This window comes from Stegostoma tigrinum, chromosome 12 (assembly GCF_030684315.1).
Source record: "Stegostoma tigrinum isolate sSteTig4 chromosome 12, sSteTig4.hap1, whole genome shotgun sequence".
In the NCBI taxonomy this organism is placed as follows: Eukaryota; Metazoa; Chordata; class Chondrichthyes; order Orectolobiformes; family Stegostomatidae; genus Stegostoma; species Stegostoma tigrinum.
Window position 1 is genome coordinate 28013393 of NC_081365.1, and position 17572 is coordinate 28030964.

General features: G+C 40.1%; 1 protein-coding gene across 7 annotated transcripts in view; it reads right to left on the reverse strand.

Annotated features, from left to right (window-relative positions):
- tbc1d23 (TBC1 domain family, member 23) overlaps positions 1-17572 on the reverse strand; it is an 83186-nt gene that overhangs the window by 54663 nt on the left and 10951 nt on the right. For 2 of the 7 annotated variants that reach the window (XM_048540597.1, XM_048540596.1), the window contains exon 1: positions 14186-14270. The exons of 1 other annotated variant lie outside the window; for it this stretch is intronic. In XM_048540597.1, the coding sequence (XP_048396554.1) occupies positions 14186-14238 (53 nt within the window). In that variant the 5' untranslated portion in view covers positions 14239-14270. Of the gene's footprint in view, positions 1-9931; positions 9953-10600; positions 10618-13997; positions 14090-14185; positions 14277-17572 lie in introns of those variants that run through there. 4 more of the 7 variants (XM_048540600.1, XM_048540598.2, XM_059650227.1 and 1 more) reach the window with 4 other exon arrangements.

The following is a 17572-nucleotide window of genomic DNA, read 5'->3' on the forward strand; positions in this document are numbered from 1 at the left end:
CCAGCTTCACACTTTATTATCTTGGATTCTCCAGCATCTGCAGTTCCCATTATCTCTGATACTTTCAGTGCTGCTGGGTCAAAATTTTGCAATTCCCTCCTACAGCACTTGGTTCTAGGAGGCAGTTCACCAAACTCTCAAGGGCATCCAGGGACAGGCAATAATGCTGGCCCAACCAGCAATGCCCACATCACACTCGTGAATTTAAAGAAGTCAGCATGTTTTGATCCCAGTTAATGGTAATATGCGACAAATTAAATCAGAGAGAGAATCGGTTGGACAGGTCATATTTTTCCTTTTTTCTTTGTCAACATACTTAACATTATAAAAATTCAAATGAAACCAAACTTCAAGACACTATACAGGAATGTTTGGATGGAACTCATTCTTTTCAATCCTAAGACATTCCAACAAGCTATTTACTCTGCTCATTATTACTATTGCACATGGGTTCTTTAAACTCATGTCTTTAACAGACTTGTGGGATGTCTTCTAATTCTGGAGTTTTCTTGAAAGCAACTCAGGACTTCTTCCTTACTACCCTTATTATTTTGGATTCTGCTAATACTAACAGCATCATAGCATTTCTCTCAATGAACTTAAGCCTGCCCCATTCCCCAACCTATCCCTTCTTCTGGTTGTAAACCAAAGACAAAAATACCTAAATGAGCTCCCTGGAGGATCACTAATCATTTATTCAAAACCACGATTTCTTCAAATTACGAACGTTATTTGCTAAAGTGACCTTCTGACCCTTTCAAAACAAAACCTCACAATTGAAAACTAAATTCCATTCTTCCTCCACTTTAGGACCCAAGTTTCCAAATAATATTCATACTTTATGAGACTTCATCAAAATCAAAATGGTGAATAGTGGAACATTTTTGCACAGAGTACAGTTCAGGCAAAGACTACTCCATATTTTAATGAAAAGGTGAATAAATATTGAAACATTGGAAGATGAAAGGGTTGAGGAGAAAGTAAAACAGTGGATTTCTTTTGGATTGCTCTGATAAATAGATCAAACGAATCCCCCTTGAAGTATAAATGGCTGCAGTTGTAAACAACTATAGTTAATCTCACAGTGTATGTAACGACTAATCTCTTTCATATGCATGCATATGGCAAAATATAAAACCAGTCATTTCCAATAATTGGCATTTCCTGAAAACAAATTTTTTGATCTTATTTGTTTTAAATGCACAAAGATTCAGATTAGTATTCAGCATGTTCCGTGCAACACTAGCAACAAACAGAAATGTTTTTTTAAAAAAAGAGGAACTGCAGATGCTGGAAATCAGAAACTGCTGGGAAAACTCAGCAGGGGTGGCAGCATCTGTGTCATGGAAGCAGAGTTAATGTTTTGGGTCCAGTGACTGCACTTTGGAACTGATGGCAGCTGGGAAAAAATGGATATTTATGCAGAAGAAGGGGTTGGGGGGAGTAAATGATATGTGGAGATAGACCCCAAAGAGAGAGAAAACAGACAAAGGGGTGGTAAAGGTCAGTCTAGTAGAATGAATAGCTGCTAATGGGGGCTATATGTAGCTGACAATGTGTTCATGGGCTAGCAGCCATGTGATGTCAAGTCCTGGTATATGGGGTTTGGAACAAGGACATGGCCTCAGTCCCTAAAATTGTTGATCTCAATATTAAGTTCAGACTGGTGGAGGTATTAAACGGCGTCTTCAACCTCTCCCTCCTACAAGCTGAAGTCCTCACCTGGACCAAGACCACCATTGTCCCAGTACCTGAGAAAGCACATTCAATGTGCCTTAACGACTACACCCAATGGCTCTGACCTCAATAATCATGAAGTGCTTCAAGATGTTGGTCATGGCCCAGATCAACTCTGGCCTCTCAACCTGTCTCAATCCCCTACAGTTTACCTACTAATGCAACAGGTCCACAGTGGATGCCATAATCCTAGCCTTGCAATCATCCCTGGAACATTTGGACAAGGACACCTACATCAGACTTCTGCTCATCAACTACAGCTCCGACTTCAACACCATTATCCTTTCCAGGTTGATCTCAAAACTCCAAGAACTAGGTTCCAACTCCATCCTCTCAACTGGATTCTCAGGTTTCTGACCAACAGACTGCAGTGAAGATAGGTAACTGCACATCCTCCACAATAACACTCAACACTGCAGCCCCCCATGTATGCGTCCTCAGCCCCCTAGTGTACTCCCTGTACACCCACAACTGTTGTGCCAGATTCCAAATGAATACCATCTAAAAGTTTGCTGATGACTCCACCATGGTAGGATGGATATCTAATAATGATAAGTCTGAATACAGAAGGGAGGAAAGGCTTGGGACATGGTGCAGTGAGAACAATTGCTCTCTCAACATCAGCACAACTAAAGAACTGATCATTGACTTCAGAAAGGAAGGGGAACAGACCTTGATCTACATCAACAGAACAGAGGTTGAGGGGGCGGAGATCGACAAGTTTCTAGGAGTGACAATAACCAACAACCTGTCCTGGACTTTCCATGTAGATGCAATGGTCAAGGAGGCACAACATTGCCTCTTCTTCCTCAGGTGGCTCAGGAAGTTTAGAATATCCGCAAGGACCGTCACCAACTTTTACAGATGTACCACTGAAAGCACACTGATGGGGTGCATAATGCCTGGTATGGCAACTGCTCCGGCCAGGACCATGGGAAACTACAGGTGGTGGTGTGCACAACCCAGACCATTACAGAAGCCAACCTTCCATCCATCAACTCTTTTTACATGGCTCACTGCCGTGGAAAGGCTGCCAACATCAAAGACCGATCACACCTGGTAATGCTCTCCTACAACCACTACTATCAGGCAGAAGACACAGAAACTTGAACACGTAAGTTCAGGAACAGCTTCTTTCCAGACATTATTGGACTGGTGAATGGACATTCTTACTTCAAACAATGCTGATCTTGCCTAGTGCACGCTGTGTAATGTAACCTGCCTGTATGCCTCTAATTTGTTTCATCCTATGATCTGCCTGCACCACTCGTAAACAAAGCTTTTCACTGTACTTAGGTACACATGACCACAAATCAAATCAAGGCTCCAAGCAGAAAATGAGGTGCTGATTTTCTAGCTTGTACTGATAGTGGCTGGAGCACCGCAGAAAGCCTGACACAGATGCTGGCCTGAGAGCATGGTGGTGTGTTGAAGTGGCAGGCAACTGGGTCTTTTTTGCAGACAGAATGTGGGCATTCTGCAAAGTGGCCATCTAGTTGTGAGTAGCAATTGACTGAAGGGCAGGTAAAGCATTACTTCACATGACTACCTTCTTTGGGGACTTGGATGGTGAGGAAGGAGGAAGTAAATGGGCAAATGTTACACTTTCTGTGACTACAGGGCCGGGGGGGGGGGGGGGGGGAGAGAGAAGAAAAGTAAAACATCCAACATGTGAAATGAGTAACAGCCCTTTATATCAAGGTCACATTCGACCAAGTATGGCATCAAAGAACCCCAGCAAAACTGGAAATAGTGGGTGTGGGTGCAAACGCTCCTTTGGTTGGAGTCATATGTGGCATATGAGAAGATGGTTGTCGTAGGTCAGTCATCTCAGCTCAGAACATCTCTGCAGAAATGCCTCATGATGGTTTCCTAACCCCAATCATTTTTAGGTGATTCAATAATCTTCTCTCCATCAGGAGGTCAGAAGTGGGGATAGTCACCAATATCTGCAGTGTCCAGCACTAATTACAACTCTATAGTTACTGAACCAGTCCATATCTAGATGCAACAAGATCTGAACAATGTCCAGGCTTGGGCTGACAAGTGGCAAGTATCATTTATGTCACATAAATACCAGACAATAATTTAATCACCACCTTTTGACAAAATTTAATGGAATTATCACCAATGGATCCCCCACTATCAACATTCTTAGAGTCATCTTTAACTAGAAAGCCAACTGGACTCCCCGTTTAACAGTGACTACAACAGCAGGTCAGAGGCTAGGAATACTGTGATGACTAACTCACCTCAGCCTGTCCACTGTCTACAAGGCACAAGTCAGGTGTGTGATGGAATACTCCCCAGTTTCTTGTATGGGTGCAGCTCCATGAATACTTAAGAAGCTTGACCCCAAGAAGGCCAAAGCAGCCCATTTGACTCACATCACATCCAAAAATATCCAATCCTTCCTCCACCGATGCTCAGTAGCAGCAGTGTGTACTATCTACAACATCCACGGCAGAAATTCATCAAGACTCCTTGGACAGCACCTCTCAAATTCATGACAATTCAATTTCATCCAGGATAAGAAGGACAAAGGCAGCAGATACATGGGGACACAACCACCTTAAGTTCCTGTGCAAGCCACTCACCATTCTGACTTGGAAATATATTGCCGTTCTTTTAGTGCTGCTAGGTCAAAATCCTCAAATTCCATCCTAAAGGCCATTGTAGGTCAACCTACAGCACATGGAATGCAGTGGTTCAAGACAACACCTCACCACCACCTTTCAAGGGCAATAAATGCTGGCCAGCCACTGCTGTCCACATCCTCGGAGCAAATATTTAAAAACACTGTACCATTGCAATCTCCAAGTGCAAAACTATTTCTTGCATACATTTACTCTGAACTCAAGTGAATGATAGAGTCAGATATATACAGCTCAGAAACAGATCCTTCGCTCCAATTCGTCTATGCTGACCAGATAGTCCACGTCAATCTAGTCCCATTTGCCAGCATTTGACCCATCTCCTTCTAAACCCTTCCTATTCATTTACGCATCAGCTGCCTCTGCCTTTTAAATGTTGCAATCATACCAGTCTCCTTTACTTCCTTTGGCAGTTCATTCCATAAACACATCGCCCTCTGTTTGAAAAAGTTACCCCACGGGCCTCTTTTATATCACTCCCCTCATACCTTAAACCTCTGTCCTCTAGTTTTGGACTCCCATACCCTAGGAAAAAGACTTTGCTTATGTACCCTACCCATGCTCCTCATGATTTTCTGAGCCCCTCTTAGGTCACCCCTCAGCCTCTGACCTCTAGGAAAAAATGCCCCAGTATAGTCTGCCTCTCCCTATAGTTCAAATCCTCCAAACTTGGCAACATCTTCATAAATCTTTTGTGAATCCTTTCTAGGTTCACAACATCCTTCCTACAGAGGGGAGACCAGAATTGCACACAGTACTCTAAAAGTGGCCAAATCAATGTCCTGTACAGCCGCAACACCATCTCCCAACCCCTGCACTCAATGCACTGACTAATAAAGGCAAGCATACCAAATGCCTTCTTCACTATCCTATCTATCTGTGGCTCCATTTTTGATTACAAATTGTCAACAGTAGGCTGTTTTTGCTTTAAAAATAAATATGATATGAACAAAAATAAACAAATAAATAAACTAAATTAAAATGTTATCAACAGCAAGATTTGATTAGGTGAAGAAAACAGATTAGTGGAGACAGATTCAACTATGACTTTCAAAAACAAACTCGGTGAATATCCGAAAAGAAAAATAAAGTATAAACGTAGAGGAATTCAAACTCATTATGATATTATGCTAAAGAGCTCTGATCCCTTTTGGCAACCTTTTACATAGGATGTTGATGCATGACATTTGGAAATTCAAATATAATACATTAAATGGCACTGGTGTCCCTTTATCCTCATTTTGTTACATCCTTGAAGTCATCAACTAATAAATTTGAGAAGCTGAACGTGTTCCATAAAACCAGTTTGACTCAGCTTCATTGTGTTTTGGTTTTCTAAATATCCTGACACTACTTTAATTTAGCATTTTCCCAATGACTGATATTAGACTCACTGCCTGACAATTTCTGCTTGCTGTCCCCTTTTTTCTCGAAGAGATGTTACATCTGTGGCACGACATTCAACAGGAATATTTCCAGAATCTCAGCAATTTTAGAAGTCTACAAGCAAGGCATCAATTCTCTCTGCAGCAAGCCTTAAGAATCTAAGATGCAGGCCACTAATTAGACCAAAAGAAACAGGTGCAAAAGTGGGCCATTTGGCCAATCAAATCTATTTCACCATTCAATGAGATCATGACTACTCTGATAACCTACAAGTGTGCTTTCCCACCTTTTCGCCATAACTCTCGATTCCCTTACAGATTAAAAGCACATCCAACTTAGCCTTAAATATACTCAATGACATCCTCTAAATCTTCTGCAAGAAAGAAGTGCACAGATCCACTGACCTCAAAAAGTACTTCATCTGTCTAAAATGGGTGACCCCTGAGATTATAAAACGGAGGAGCAGAAATTAGGATATTCGGCCCATTGAATCTGCCCTGCTATTCAATCATGGCTGATTAGTTTCTCAACCCTATTCTCCTGCTTTATCTCCCTATCCTTTGATTACCTTGACAATCAAGAACCTAACTATCTCTGTCATAAGTATACTCAATGATGTGGCCTCCACAGCCTCTGTAGCAATAAAGTTTATAGACTCACCACTCTCTGGCCGAAGATGCTTCTCCTCATCTCCATTCTAAAGGATCTTCCCTTTACTCTAAGACTCCTGCTAATGTAATTATGCCCTCTGGTCCTGGGCTTTGCCACAATGGGATGCAACCTCTCCTCATCTACCCTGCCAAAACGCCCGAGTTTCAATAAGGGATCCTCTCAATCCTCTAAACTTCGAGTACAGGCCCAACTTACTGAACATCTCATAAGAACAATCATTCCATACCCGGAATTAATACAGCAAACTTTCTCTGGATTGTCTCCAATGCTAATGAAGCATTCCTCAGGTAAGGGACCAAAGCCATTCATAGCTTTCCAGTTGTGTTCAAATTGTACCTTGTATAGATTTAGCAAGTCTTTCCTGTTTTTATACTCTACTCTCTTTGACTAAAAGCCAAAATTTCACCTGCCTTCCCCATTACTCAGCTTTCTGCAGTTGTTTACCATTAAAAAATTAGCTGCTCAATTCTTCCAGTCAAAATGCATAATCTCACATTATATTCTATCACCAATTTTTTTGCGCCCTCATTTTACCTGCCTATGACCCTCTGCAGATACCATGATACCCTCACTACTTGCCCTTCATCTATTTTTCCAAGTTTCGGGGAACATGCTAGCCTGTTGTTCTCGTACTTTATCTTGAATGATAGTCTAAGTTTCTTTTTCCCTTATGTCTTGTGAGTTTCCGCCATTCTTGGGATGCTTTATGTTTTCAGTAGTGAACAGAGATCTGAAATACTTGCCATTTGCTTGCTTGTTTTCAATTACTAACTCCACAGCCTAATTTTCTAAACATTTACTTTTGCTCTCAATGTTTTTACATAAGGTCTTACTTTCTTGTTTATCTCTTTAGAGACAGAGTTGTATAGCACCTTTTGGACCAACTGTCCATGCCGACCAGATATTTTAACTAATCTAGTCTCATTTGGCCCATATCCTTCTAAACCTTTCCTGTTCATGTAATCATCCAGATGCCTTTTAAAAGTTGTAATTGTATCAGCCTCCACCACCTCCTCTGGCAACTGGTTCCGTACGTGCATCACCCGCTGTGTGGAAGAAGCTGCCCTTAGATCCTTTTTTTTGTCTTTCCCTCTTGCCTTAAACCTATGCCCTCTAGTTTTGGACGTTCCTATGCTGTTCGCACTACTCACGAACCTCATGGTTTTATAAAGCTCCATAAAGATTACTCCTTAGCCTCTGATGCTCTAGGGAAAATAGCCCCAGCCTACTCTGCGTCTCCCTACAGCTTAAATCCTCCAACCCTGGCAACATCCTTAAAATCTTTTCTGCACCCTTTCAAGTTTAAGAACATCTTTCCTATAGCAGGGAGACCAGAACTGAACGCTGAATTCCAAAAGTGGCCCAATCGATGTCCTGTGCAGTCGCAAATGATATCCCAACTTCTATATTCCATGCACTGATTAACAAAGGCAAGTGTACCAAATGCCTCCATCACTACCCTGTCCACCTGTGACTCTACCTTTCAGGAATTATGAACCTGCACCCGAGGGCTCTTTGTTTGACAACATTCCCCAGGACCCTAGCATTAAGTGTATAGGCCAGCCCTGATTTGTCTTACCAAAAAGGCAACACTTCACATTTATCTAACTTAAAATCTATTTGCCAGATCTCAGCCCATGTGGTCAAGGTCCTGTTGCACTGTGAGATCACCTTCATCACTATCCATTACATTGCCAATTTTGGTGTCATCTGCATTTCTCCTATCACACATATTTCTTAGTTGTTCACTTCATATTCTACATACTTACTTCTTAAGACATTCTTTCTCATTTTAAAAAAATGTTTCTAATCTTCTGGACCATCATTAATCTGAAGACTTGCACTTATTTTCTTTCAGTTTTATACCACCCTTAACTTACTTGACATGGATGACGTACCTTCTGGCAAGTTCTTTCTTTTCCTAAGGAATGCCTTTGTTGAGAGTTATAACTATTTCCTTAAATGTTGAATACATTCATGACAGATGCAATAGATTTCTAGATATTTAATCCATCAATGAAAAAGGGATTGGCGTAGGCAAATTGTCTTGAGGTTGATCACCATAATCCAGCTCAGTGGTGGAGCAGGGTCAAGTGGCTAAATGGCCCACTCTTGCTCCTGTTCCTATCATTGGACTGTCAGTTAGTAGAGATGCCTAAATGAGTAAAATGTGCAGAATAAATTCAACAGCATGAGTTTAATCCTCATACTGCTGTTATTCATTGAAGACTGTCTCAACTTATCCCAAACTTGTAGAGTGGTTACAGATAAATCATACATGAACAATCTCTTTTTCTGTAATGGATGGAAATGCCAATTTGTAGAATCTTGGTCCTTACACATACCACCGTCATACCTCGGAACCAATTTTAGACGAGATCAATGCCAATTTATATCATTATATTTTTATTTTGGCAAGGGAGCAATGCTGGCTCTCCCTCGTTACCCTAAGGTGGTCACGAACAGTGGGAAACTTTACGTTTACTCCTTACATCCTTACTGTAGTAGCCTTCCCAAAGTGGTACACTACTTTGTACAAGTAGTACATTACTGGTAGCAGTGTAGAGATTTCCAAGAAAGCAGTGCAGTAAAGAAAAAAACATTATTAATATAATAACATTAATATTAATAACATTATAACATATTAATAATATTACCAGGAAGAATGGTGTGAAATTTGAAGGAGTCTTACATTTGATGGTGTACACATGGTATTGATATTCCTGAACCTTTCAATCATAAAGATCATAAGGAAATGGACTGTTGTTCAAAAAATCTTGCATCTTCAGTCTGCTATTTGAAATGTTGAACGTTAAATCCACCAACATGAGCAACACTCAAACAAACTGCTCTACCCTACATGTTGTGAAGTTTCTAATCATTCTTTAGGCTGTACCCAGGCTATCAAGGAATATTTCATTACATTAATTAAAAACCACAACTCAAAAACATGCTGTACAAATTGAAACCCAAAACTTGATAACATTTTAATTTGGTCCAAGAACACATCACAAAACATTAAAATCAATAGCAGAAGAATAGAATATATGGTGGGTCTGAAGACCATGCATTGGTCTTTGTGATTTTAAGCTGGAGATTGTTTTTCTCACCTAGAATTTTATCAACTGTGCAGACTTACACCACAGATGCAGACAAAGTATAATGAAGGACAGATAAATCTGACTAACAATAAGCATCTGGTCCAAAGACTGTATCACCTACAGGCAACATTCAATTAACAAACCGTAGGGGCCTCTGATGACAGTTCAGAGGAGGGAAAAAGAAATCTTTTCTGCAGTCAGAGTAGTTATATTCAGTTAAGGAGTGGAACCAAGTGAAGTCTAAACACTGGATACGAAGGAGATTTTGCAAGAGCTGTGACAGTCAGGTGTAACAAATAATACACATAGGTAAAATGGGATAATGTGCCACAATTTTAACCACAGAACATATCTTAATAAGTTCTGCTAGTGTTCCTTTACCTTGAACAGGGAGCTTTATCAGAACCAGGTATTGAGCTGGGGACGATACATTGTTCATAACTAGGGGACAAGCAGAAGAAAAAGGAAGAATGACATAATTACAACTGTCATTACAAAACTTCCTTTAAAAAAAGTGAATAAGTCAAAAATCATAAATAGGCAAACAGACCAAACAGGAGAATTAGAACATTCAGCTATGAGTCTGCTCTGCCATTTAGTGTATTTCTGGTTGATCCATCTGTGTTTTGAAATTCCACATTCTCATCTACCACTGATTGATTCGCTTGCTCAATAAGAATTAAGGCAATCTGCTTCTGCAGTGAAAATATTTAATGATGCCACTCTGAATCCCTTCTGAGTTCTGAAGTTGCACAACCCGCTGGGAGAAAGATTCTCATTTTGTCCTAAAAGGGGAACGCTTAATTTTTAAAACACTGTCCCCCAGTTTTGGACTCAACAAAAAGAGGAAACATCTTTTTCACATAAAACCATGAGAGATGAAAGCAGAATTAGGCCATTCAGCGCATCTAGTCTGCTCCACCATTTGATCGTAGCTGATATGTTTCTCAACCTCATTCTCCTGCTTCCTCCCTGACGAGACCATAGGATGCAAGCCACCCAACTTACCAAGGTGAGGATCTTATATACGTCTATCAAGGCACCGCTCACCCATTTAAGTTCCGTGGAAACAAGGTCAGACAGACAATATATTCTCATAAAGCAACTCAGTCATTCCAGGTATAATTCTTGTAAATCTGCTCCCAACCACCTCCAATGCAAAAAGAAAAGAAGATAAAATTATTACTATCAATTTTAGCTGTCAAAATAACACTGCACCAAGCTACCAACTATTTCTTATTTAAAAGTGAGAGAAGAATGATAAGGAACACTGGTATAAGGGAACATTTTAAGTTTATTGTATTATGCTGTTACAAGTTGTTTAATTATTGCTAAATTGAAGAGTTTAAAACTGTTTTGTTTAAAGTCAGAAACAAGATTTTACAAAACAGTCATCAAAAAGACCAGCTTCTCAACAGTCATTCCAAAGTAAAAGCCATAACAACAAAAATGTTAGAAGAATTCTGGTCAGAGGAGAGAAACAGAGTTAAAGTTTAAAGTTGATGACGCTTTTTCGTCGGAATTAGAGTTTTTAAATCCACTTCTTTCTGTGACACTCCAGCTCTCCTTCCCCATGATACTTTTCTGTGCAAGAGCAGAAGATGCAACGTCTCCCATCTCCTTCCTTTGCACCAAGGGCCTGACTACTCCTTCCAAATGAAACAGTGATTTACTTGTGCTTCTTTCAATTTAGTACATTGTATTTACTGTTCTTGGTATAGTCTTCTTTACATGTAGGTCATACAGTCCCCCAAGGCTCTGCCATTGGAGAATGTCAGGACTGGTCCAATTGAAGCCTCAGTTCTGCACTCCTGCCTTCCTAATAACCCTTCAGCCCTTGGTTAAAAAGAATAATTCTAATTCTCCACCTCGCTTCTATGCTGATATTTCTGCTCATAGCCAGCTATGGTGTTCCAGTGAAACCCAATACAGTTTTAACAATACCTTATCTTTTGACTTAGCACTCTACAGACCTTTGCGCTAAACACTGTGTTCAACAATTTTAGGTCATAGTCCATGCCTCCAGATTATCCTTTTTTTAAATTGTTTGGCTGGCCAATCTTGACCAATCTGGCATTTTTTTTCAATCTTTGTTGCATTTAAATTGATTTATGGCAATTGCATGATGAATTTTGTTCCTTAGTCTCCCTCGACTCCCTGCAATATCATTTGTTCATCCAGCCCCCAGCACTCCATTCCACCCTTCCAATGTCTTAAACAATCCAACGTTTGCGTACTGCAATAAGACTAATGAAAATCAAACAAAACTGTAAACTCAGTTTGTCTCCATAGATCAGAGATAACGGGAACTGCAGATGCTGGAGAATGCGAGATAACAAAGTAGGGAGCTGGATGAACACAGCAGGCCAAGCAGCATCTTCGGAGCACAAAAGCTGATGTTTCGGGCCTAGACCCTTCATCAGCTTTTTCTGATGAAGGGTCTAGGCCCGAAACATCAGCTTTTGTGCTCCTAAGATGCTGCTCGACCTGCTGTGTTCATCCAGCTCCACACTTTGTTCTCTCTCTTCTCTCCATAGATGCTGTCTGATCTGCTTAGTATTCAGCACTTTTTGTGTTTTTTCAAAGTTCCAGCATCCCACTGCATTTTGCTTTTGAACTAACACATGGATATACTAACACTGGCTATAAGACTTTGCTGAGTGCAACCTGATTACCATATTTACGTAAACAATAGTTATTCGACATACAAATAATTCATTGTGTATGAAGTATTTGCAGACTAGATGAGGTATTATCAAAAAATGTTGATGCTGCAATACATTACTGTTATATTTATGCATACAGAAGGTGCCATCTTTTGGCTGAGATGTTAAATTCAAGTTATCCAAACTCTTAGCTGCATATTAAGATCAAATGGTACTATTATGAAAAGCAGCACACAGTTATTATCCATTGTGAGCGTGCCAACAGTTATTGCATAATTAACATAATACCTGGTCATTATCATACTGCTATTTGTAGCAGCTTTTTAGATGCAAATTGGCTGTTTGCTTCCGACAGTGCAATACTTTTAAAAGTATTTCAAAGCACTATTTCAAAGTGTTGAAAAGACTGGTGGTTGTGAAAAGTGCCATACAAATATAAGCCTATTACATGTAGAAACACAAGATTTCAATTTGTAAGGGAAATCCAGTGTTTGCCAACATCAGTCATAGTTCCCATTATGATCTCACAAATCTAACCAGCCACTCATAAAACAAAGGAGTTTTACATTGATGCCAAAATACAACAATGGTGATAAGCTTCTCAAACTGAATTTAAGCAAGTACTGATCCAACCTGTTGAATGTAGCCTTATAACATGTTTACTTCACAACAACTGCTGCATAACAGTGTCAACTCACAAGAACCTATCAACTAAACTGCAATGTGCTTTGACCATTGTTCTTTCTTACCTTAAGTCAATTAAATAAATAATTTATTCCCATGCGATAGAATCCAAAAAGACTGAGATAACTATTCAACTACATCTGGATCACAGCAAGATCTGATGTCTTCCTCTCAGTACATTCAAAGAAATTCAGCATGTACCCTCACACATATCTGTAGCAAGAACTGAAGTATTGATAGTTGGATTGTTATGGAGGAATAGGCTAGCTAACACCTCACATTTACATATAATTGATCATAAATTCTAGAGGAACCATAAATATATTTAGAGCACACTGCTTTATATGCCCAGGCAGCAGCGAGCTTTCAGTGCAGTACACTACTTCTAGTTTTACACTTCACTCCAGTAAATTTTCTGTTGTTATGGCACTCAAGCCAATTATCATACTGTATGCAATTGTGAAAATTGTATGTAATTTTTCAAGTAAAAAAATTAATAATTAGCCTAGCTCAATTTCAAATGACAGAGACTGAAGTCAACTTACAAAACTCCAGAAACATTTTTGAAATAGCTCATCCAACTAAACTATTTCCCATGTAATTACAGGATGTGGGAGACAATATCAAAAGATGATGTGATGAGTGTTCACATTTAATGCCTTTTGAAGCATTTCTGCGGTAGAACTCCCACTCTCGCCCTATTCGGTGCATGATCAACAACTGTAAATAAAAGCCCTCCTCTCGGTCGTACACAGAGAATCAGTCCCTCCAGGCTGTTATCTTTTTCACCTTCTGAGTTTATTGGGGGCGGGGGGGAGGGGGGGGAGAGAAAGAAGAGGTAGGTTGTTGAGAGACAAATCACAACTCCTCACCTTCCTCCTTTCCCACCTTCAAATTTAAGAAAATTAACAGCCACTTGACAGATCTTTTATGCTCTTCTGGCTAAAAGCGTTGTGTCGTTTTTAACTGAGAAAGAAACTACGTGAACGACTCCACTCTACAGTCATGACACAAAGTCCATACACAGATAAGACTGTCTACTTTTGCTGACTTTATATTCCAATAAACTAGCTTCTCAAAAGGAGAGATTGACTAACATGATGTAAATCAAAGGAAATAAGGTGAGGCTGTCACTCAGCTTGTCCCTTCAACTGATCCACTTCCCAGTTTAAAGCTCCTCAACCAGCCGGCGGACACCACTCGCACAGATACACACGCTCCGACAGCTCATTTCCTTCCGGCCAGCCTAACACAGGAACCGTAGCCTAGCCCCGGTGATACCCACCAGCTGCTGTTACCGCCCGGTACCAAATGCACCTCCTCGGCCGCCGCCGCCATTCCGCTCTCAGCCTCCACGTCTCTCCCCAGCTGTTGCCGTAAACCGTATCGTAGAGATGTCGTCAGAAAATAAAACAAACCATCGTAAAACCCTCCCCTGTTCATTTACGGCACTGAGCCACGGTTATTGTTGCTAAGGAGAATGAGAACTTAGTGACAGATATTCGCCTTTCTTTCCTCTCAGACTTTTCTGATTCAGTGATGAGAAATTTCCATCTTTAGGATGGATTGGAGAAGTTGGGACGACTTCCTTGGAGAGGAGAAGACTCAGAGACGATTTAATAGCATTTTATTTTAAAAATCATGAAAGGTTTGGTTAGAGTAGCGGGGAGAAAACTATTCCTTCGCGTGAAATGGTCGCGAGTGAGAGGGCAGTGCTACAAGGTAATTTGCAAAAGAAGCAAATCTGGGAGAAACTGCATCTTGAGGAGGGGTCTGGCATATAGTGCCTGGAAGTATGGTGGTGGCGGCAGGTTTAATTGGGGCATTCAAACTGGCATTAGACGATTATTTAAACAAATAATATTTAGGGTTATGGGGAAACAGGAGAATGGTTTTAACAGGTGTCCCGATGCTCATCCACAACGGCAACTTTACCTTTACTTCTTTATTGCCTCTCTTCATTGTTCTTAAACAACTCTATCTTTTCTGTATGTGAAAGGTCATGCATCTTATCCTTTCAATGTCACTTGCCCTCCTTAAGTATGGTAATACCTCCTCACTGCTTACCACATAACTGAGTTTGTGCCATCTGCAAACACTTGAGATTATGCCCTGAATCCCTAAGTTTTTAATATATATCAAAAAAAGAACAGTGGTCTTTGAACCGATTCCACAAGGAGTCCTGGAGTAGGTTAATACCTAAAACGTTGACTGCTCCTTTCCTCCTGACGCTGCCTGGCCTGCTGTGTTTTTCCAGCCTCCTGTTTGTTTACCTCTGCAAGCATAGTAGTGTATGCTTCCCTGTACACTTAAAAGCAATCATTTCCTACTAATCCCTGCTTTCTTACCATCAGTTCAATCTTGTATTCATGTTGTCACAGTTCTGTTAATCTAAGCTTCAATTTTGCTGAGTCTTATTGCATGTATTTTATCAAGTCCACATATTTTTGGAAGTCCGTTTACACAATATTAACTGCAATACTCTCATTAATTCTCTTCCTTACTTCAAATAATTCTTTTGCTAGTCAAACACTATTTTTCAGAACCAAATTTATTTTAGCTTCCAATTATTCACCCAAATCTCTTAAGTATCAGAGGTAACAAGATGTAGAGCTGAATGAACACAGCAGGCCAAGCAGCATCAGAGGAGCAAGAAGGCTGACATTTCGTGCCTAGACCCTTCTTCAGAAATCATCCAGCTCTCCACCATATTGATGCTGCTTGGCCCTGCTGTGGTCATCCAGCTCATCACCCTGTTATCTCAGATTGTTCAGCATCTGCAGTTCCTATTATCTCTTTTAAGTATTACTTAGTTTTGTCCTTGATGTGATTCCAAATGTTTCCCCACCATTGCTAATAGGCTGAATGGCCTGTGACTACTATTTATTCCTCTCCAAATGTTTCTGAACATGATTGTAACAACAGCCAGTTCTCTCACATTAGCTTGTTCTCACTTTCCACAACAAATCTTTCATTGTCGAATTGGTCATACCCTTCTATCAACATATATGAAAGACATATCACTTTTTAAAAATTTTGCCAAATATATACTCATGTACTTTTATTTGCCTTTTAATTTCCAACTCTGTTGTACTTTTTATATTCAGCTTGAACAATGAACACAAAATTTAGCATAAGCTTTTTCTGTTTCATTTTGTTCACTATATATTTAGTCATCCAGAGAGTTCTTTAGATGTCCTTGTTTCCCCTTGTAGATATATTCAGACTCTTCTTCAAGCGTCCCAGTTATATGATTATACTACCTGTCCTTTTTAATTGCAATCCATCTGAACCAAATTTTTTTCAACTCACTAGCTAACCTCATTATTTTCACCTCTGATATTTCCTGGAATTCCATAACTATACCAAGCTAAATTATCTGATTGAGGAGATGGTGGCAATGTGGTTGGTAAAGTTGCTACGGTAGTAATTCAGAGGCCCAAATTCATGCTTTGGAGACATTGGTTCAAAGCCACTGTGGGACCATGTGAAATTAAAATTCCATTAATATGGCTTATTAGTGAACACCATTGTAAATTCCACCTGGCACACTAGGGAACAGAAATCTGTTGCTATCACCAAGTCTTGTTCATATGTAACTCTAGATCCTCAGCAATGTGCTTCACTCTGAAGTGTCTTTCTGAAATGGCCTGAGAAGCCATTCTGTTCAAGGACAATTAGAGTGGGCAGCAAAGGCTGGCATTGTCAGTGATGCCCACATCTCCGGAGAGGATAAAAACACTATTTCCTGACAGTATCCCCCTGACTGAAACTTCCTGTAGTGGCTCCACTTCATTCTCCAGCATGACATCTAACTCTGTTTCCTTTCAGGGTGGGCTGGGAATGAATGGATAAAGGATGTTTTATGGGCCATATTTCTTTTGCAATTTACACTATTTCCTCAGTCTTATGAATAATTGAAACCAACAATATGTATTTCTCTGATAATAAAATGTGAGGCTGGATGAACACAGCAGGCCAAGCAGCATCTCAGGAGCACAAAAGCTGACGTTTCGGGCCTAGACCCTTCATCAGAGAAGTCTAGGCCCGAAACGTCAGCTTTTGTGCTCCTGAGATGCTGCTTGGCCTGCTGTGTTCATCCAGCCTCATATTTTATTATCTTGGAATTCTCCAGCATCTGCAGTTCCCATTATCTCTGATATGTATTTCTCTATCGTCTTTATTGCAATAAAATGTTCCAGGCACTTTAATGAATAGCATAAATCAAAATTTGACAAGTGACATAGGAGATTTTGAATCAGATGACTGAATTTTTGGTCAGAGATTAATTTTCAGGAGGACCTGAAAGAAGGAAAGTGAAAAATCACAATCATAGAATTGTTATAATGTACATTCAGCCCATCGTGTCTGCACTGACTCTCCAAATGAGTAAATCACAGTGCTGTTCTCTTGCCATTTTCCTGTAACTCTGCATATTCTTCCTTTGTGGATAACAGTCCAATTCCTTAACATCTTCAATATATGGTCATAACTGAAATTGTTCATCCCTGGAAAATTCTTGAGGATTCTCTCAGTACTCTCTCTAATGCCTACACATCCTTCTGATATTACAGCACCCAGAATTGTGTGCAATGCTCCAACTGAAGCCAAAATAGCATTAGACATTCAACATCTTGACCTTCTACTCTGTGCCCATATTAATAAATCCTAG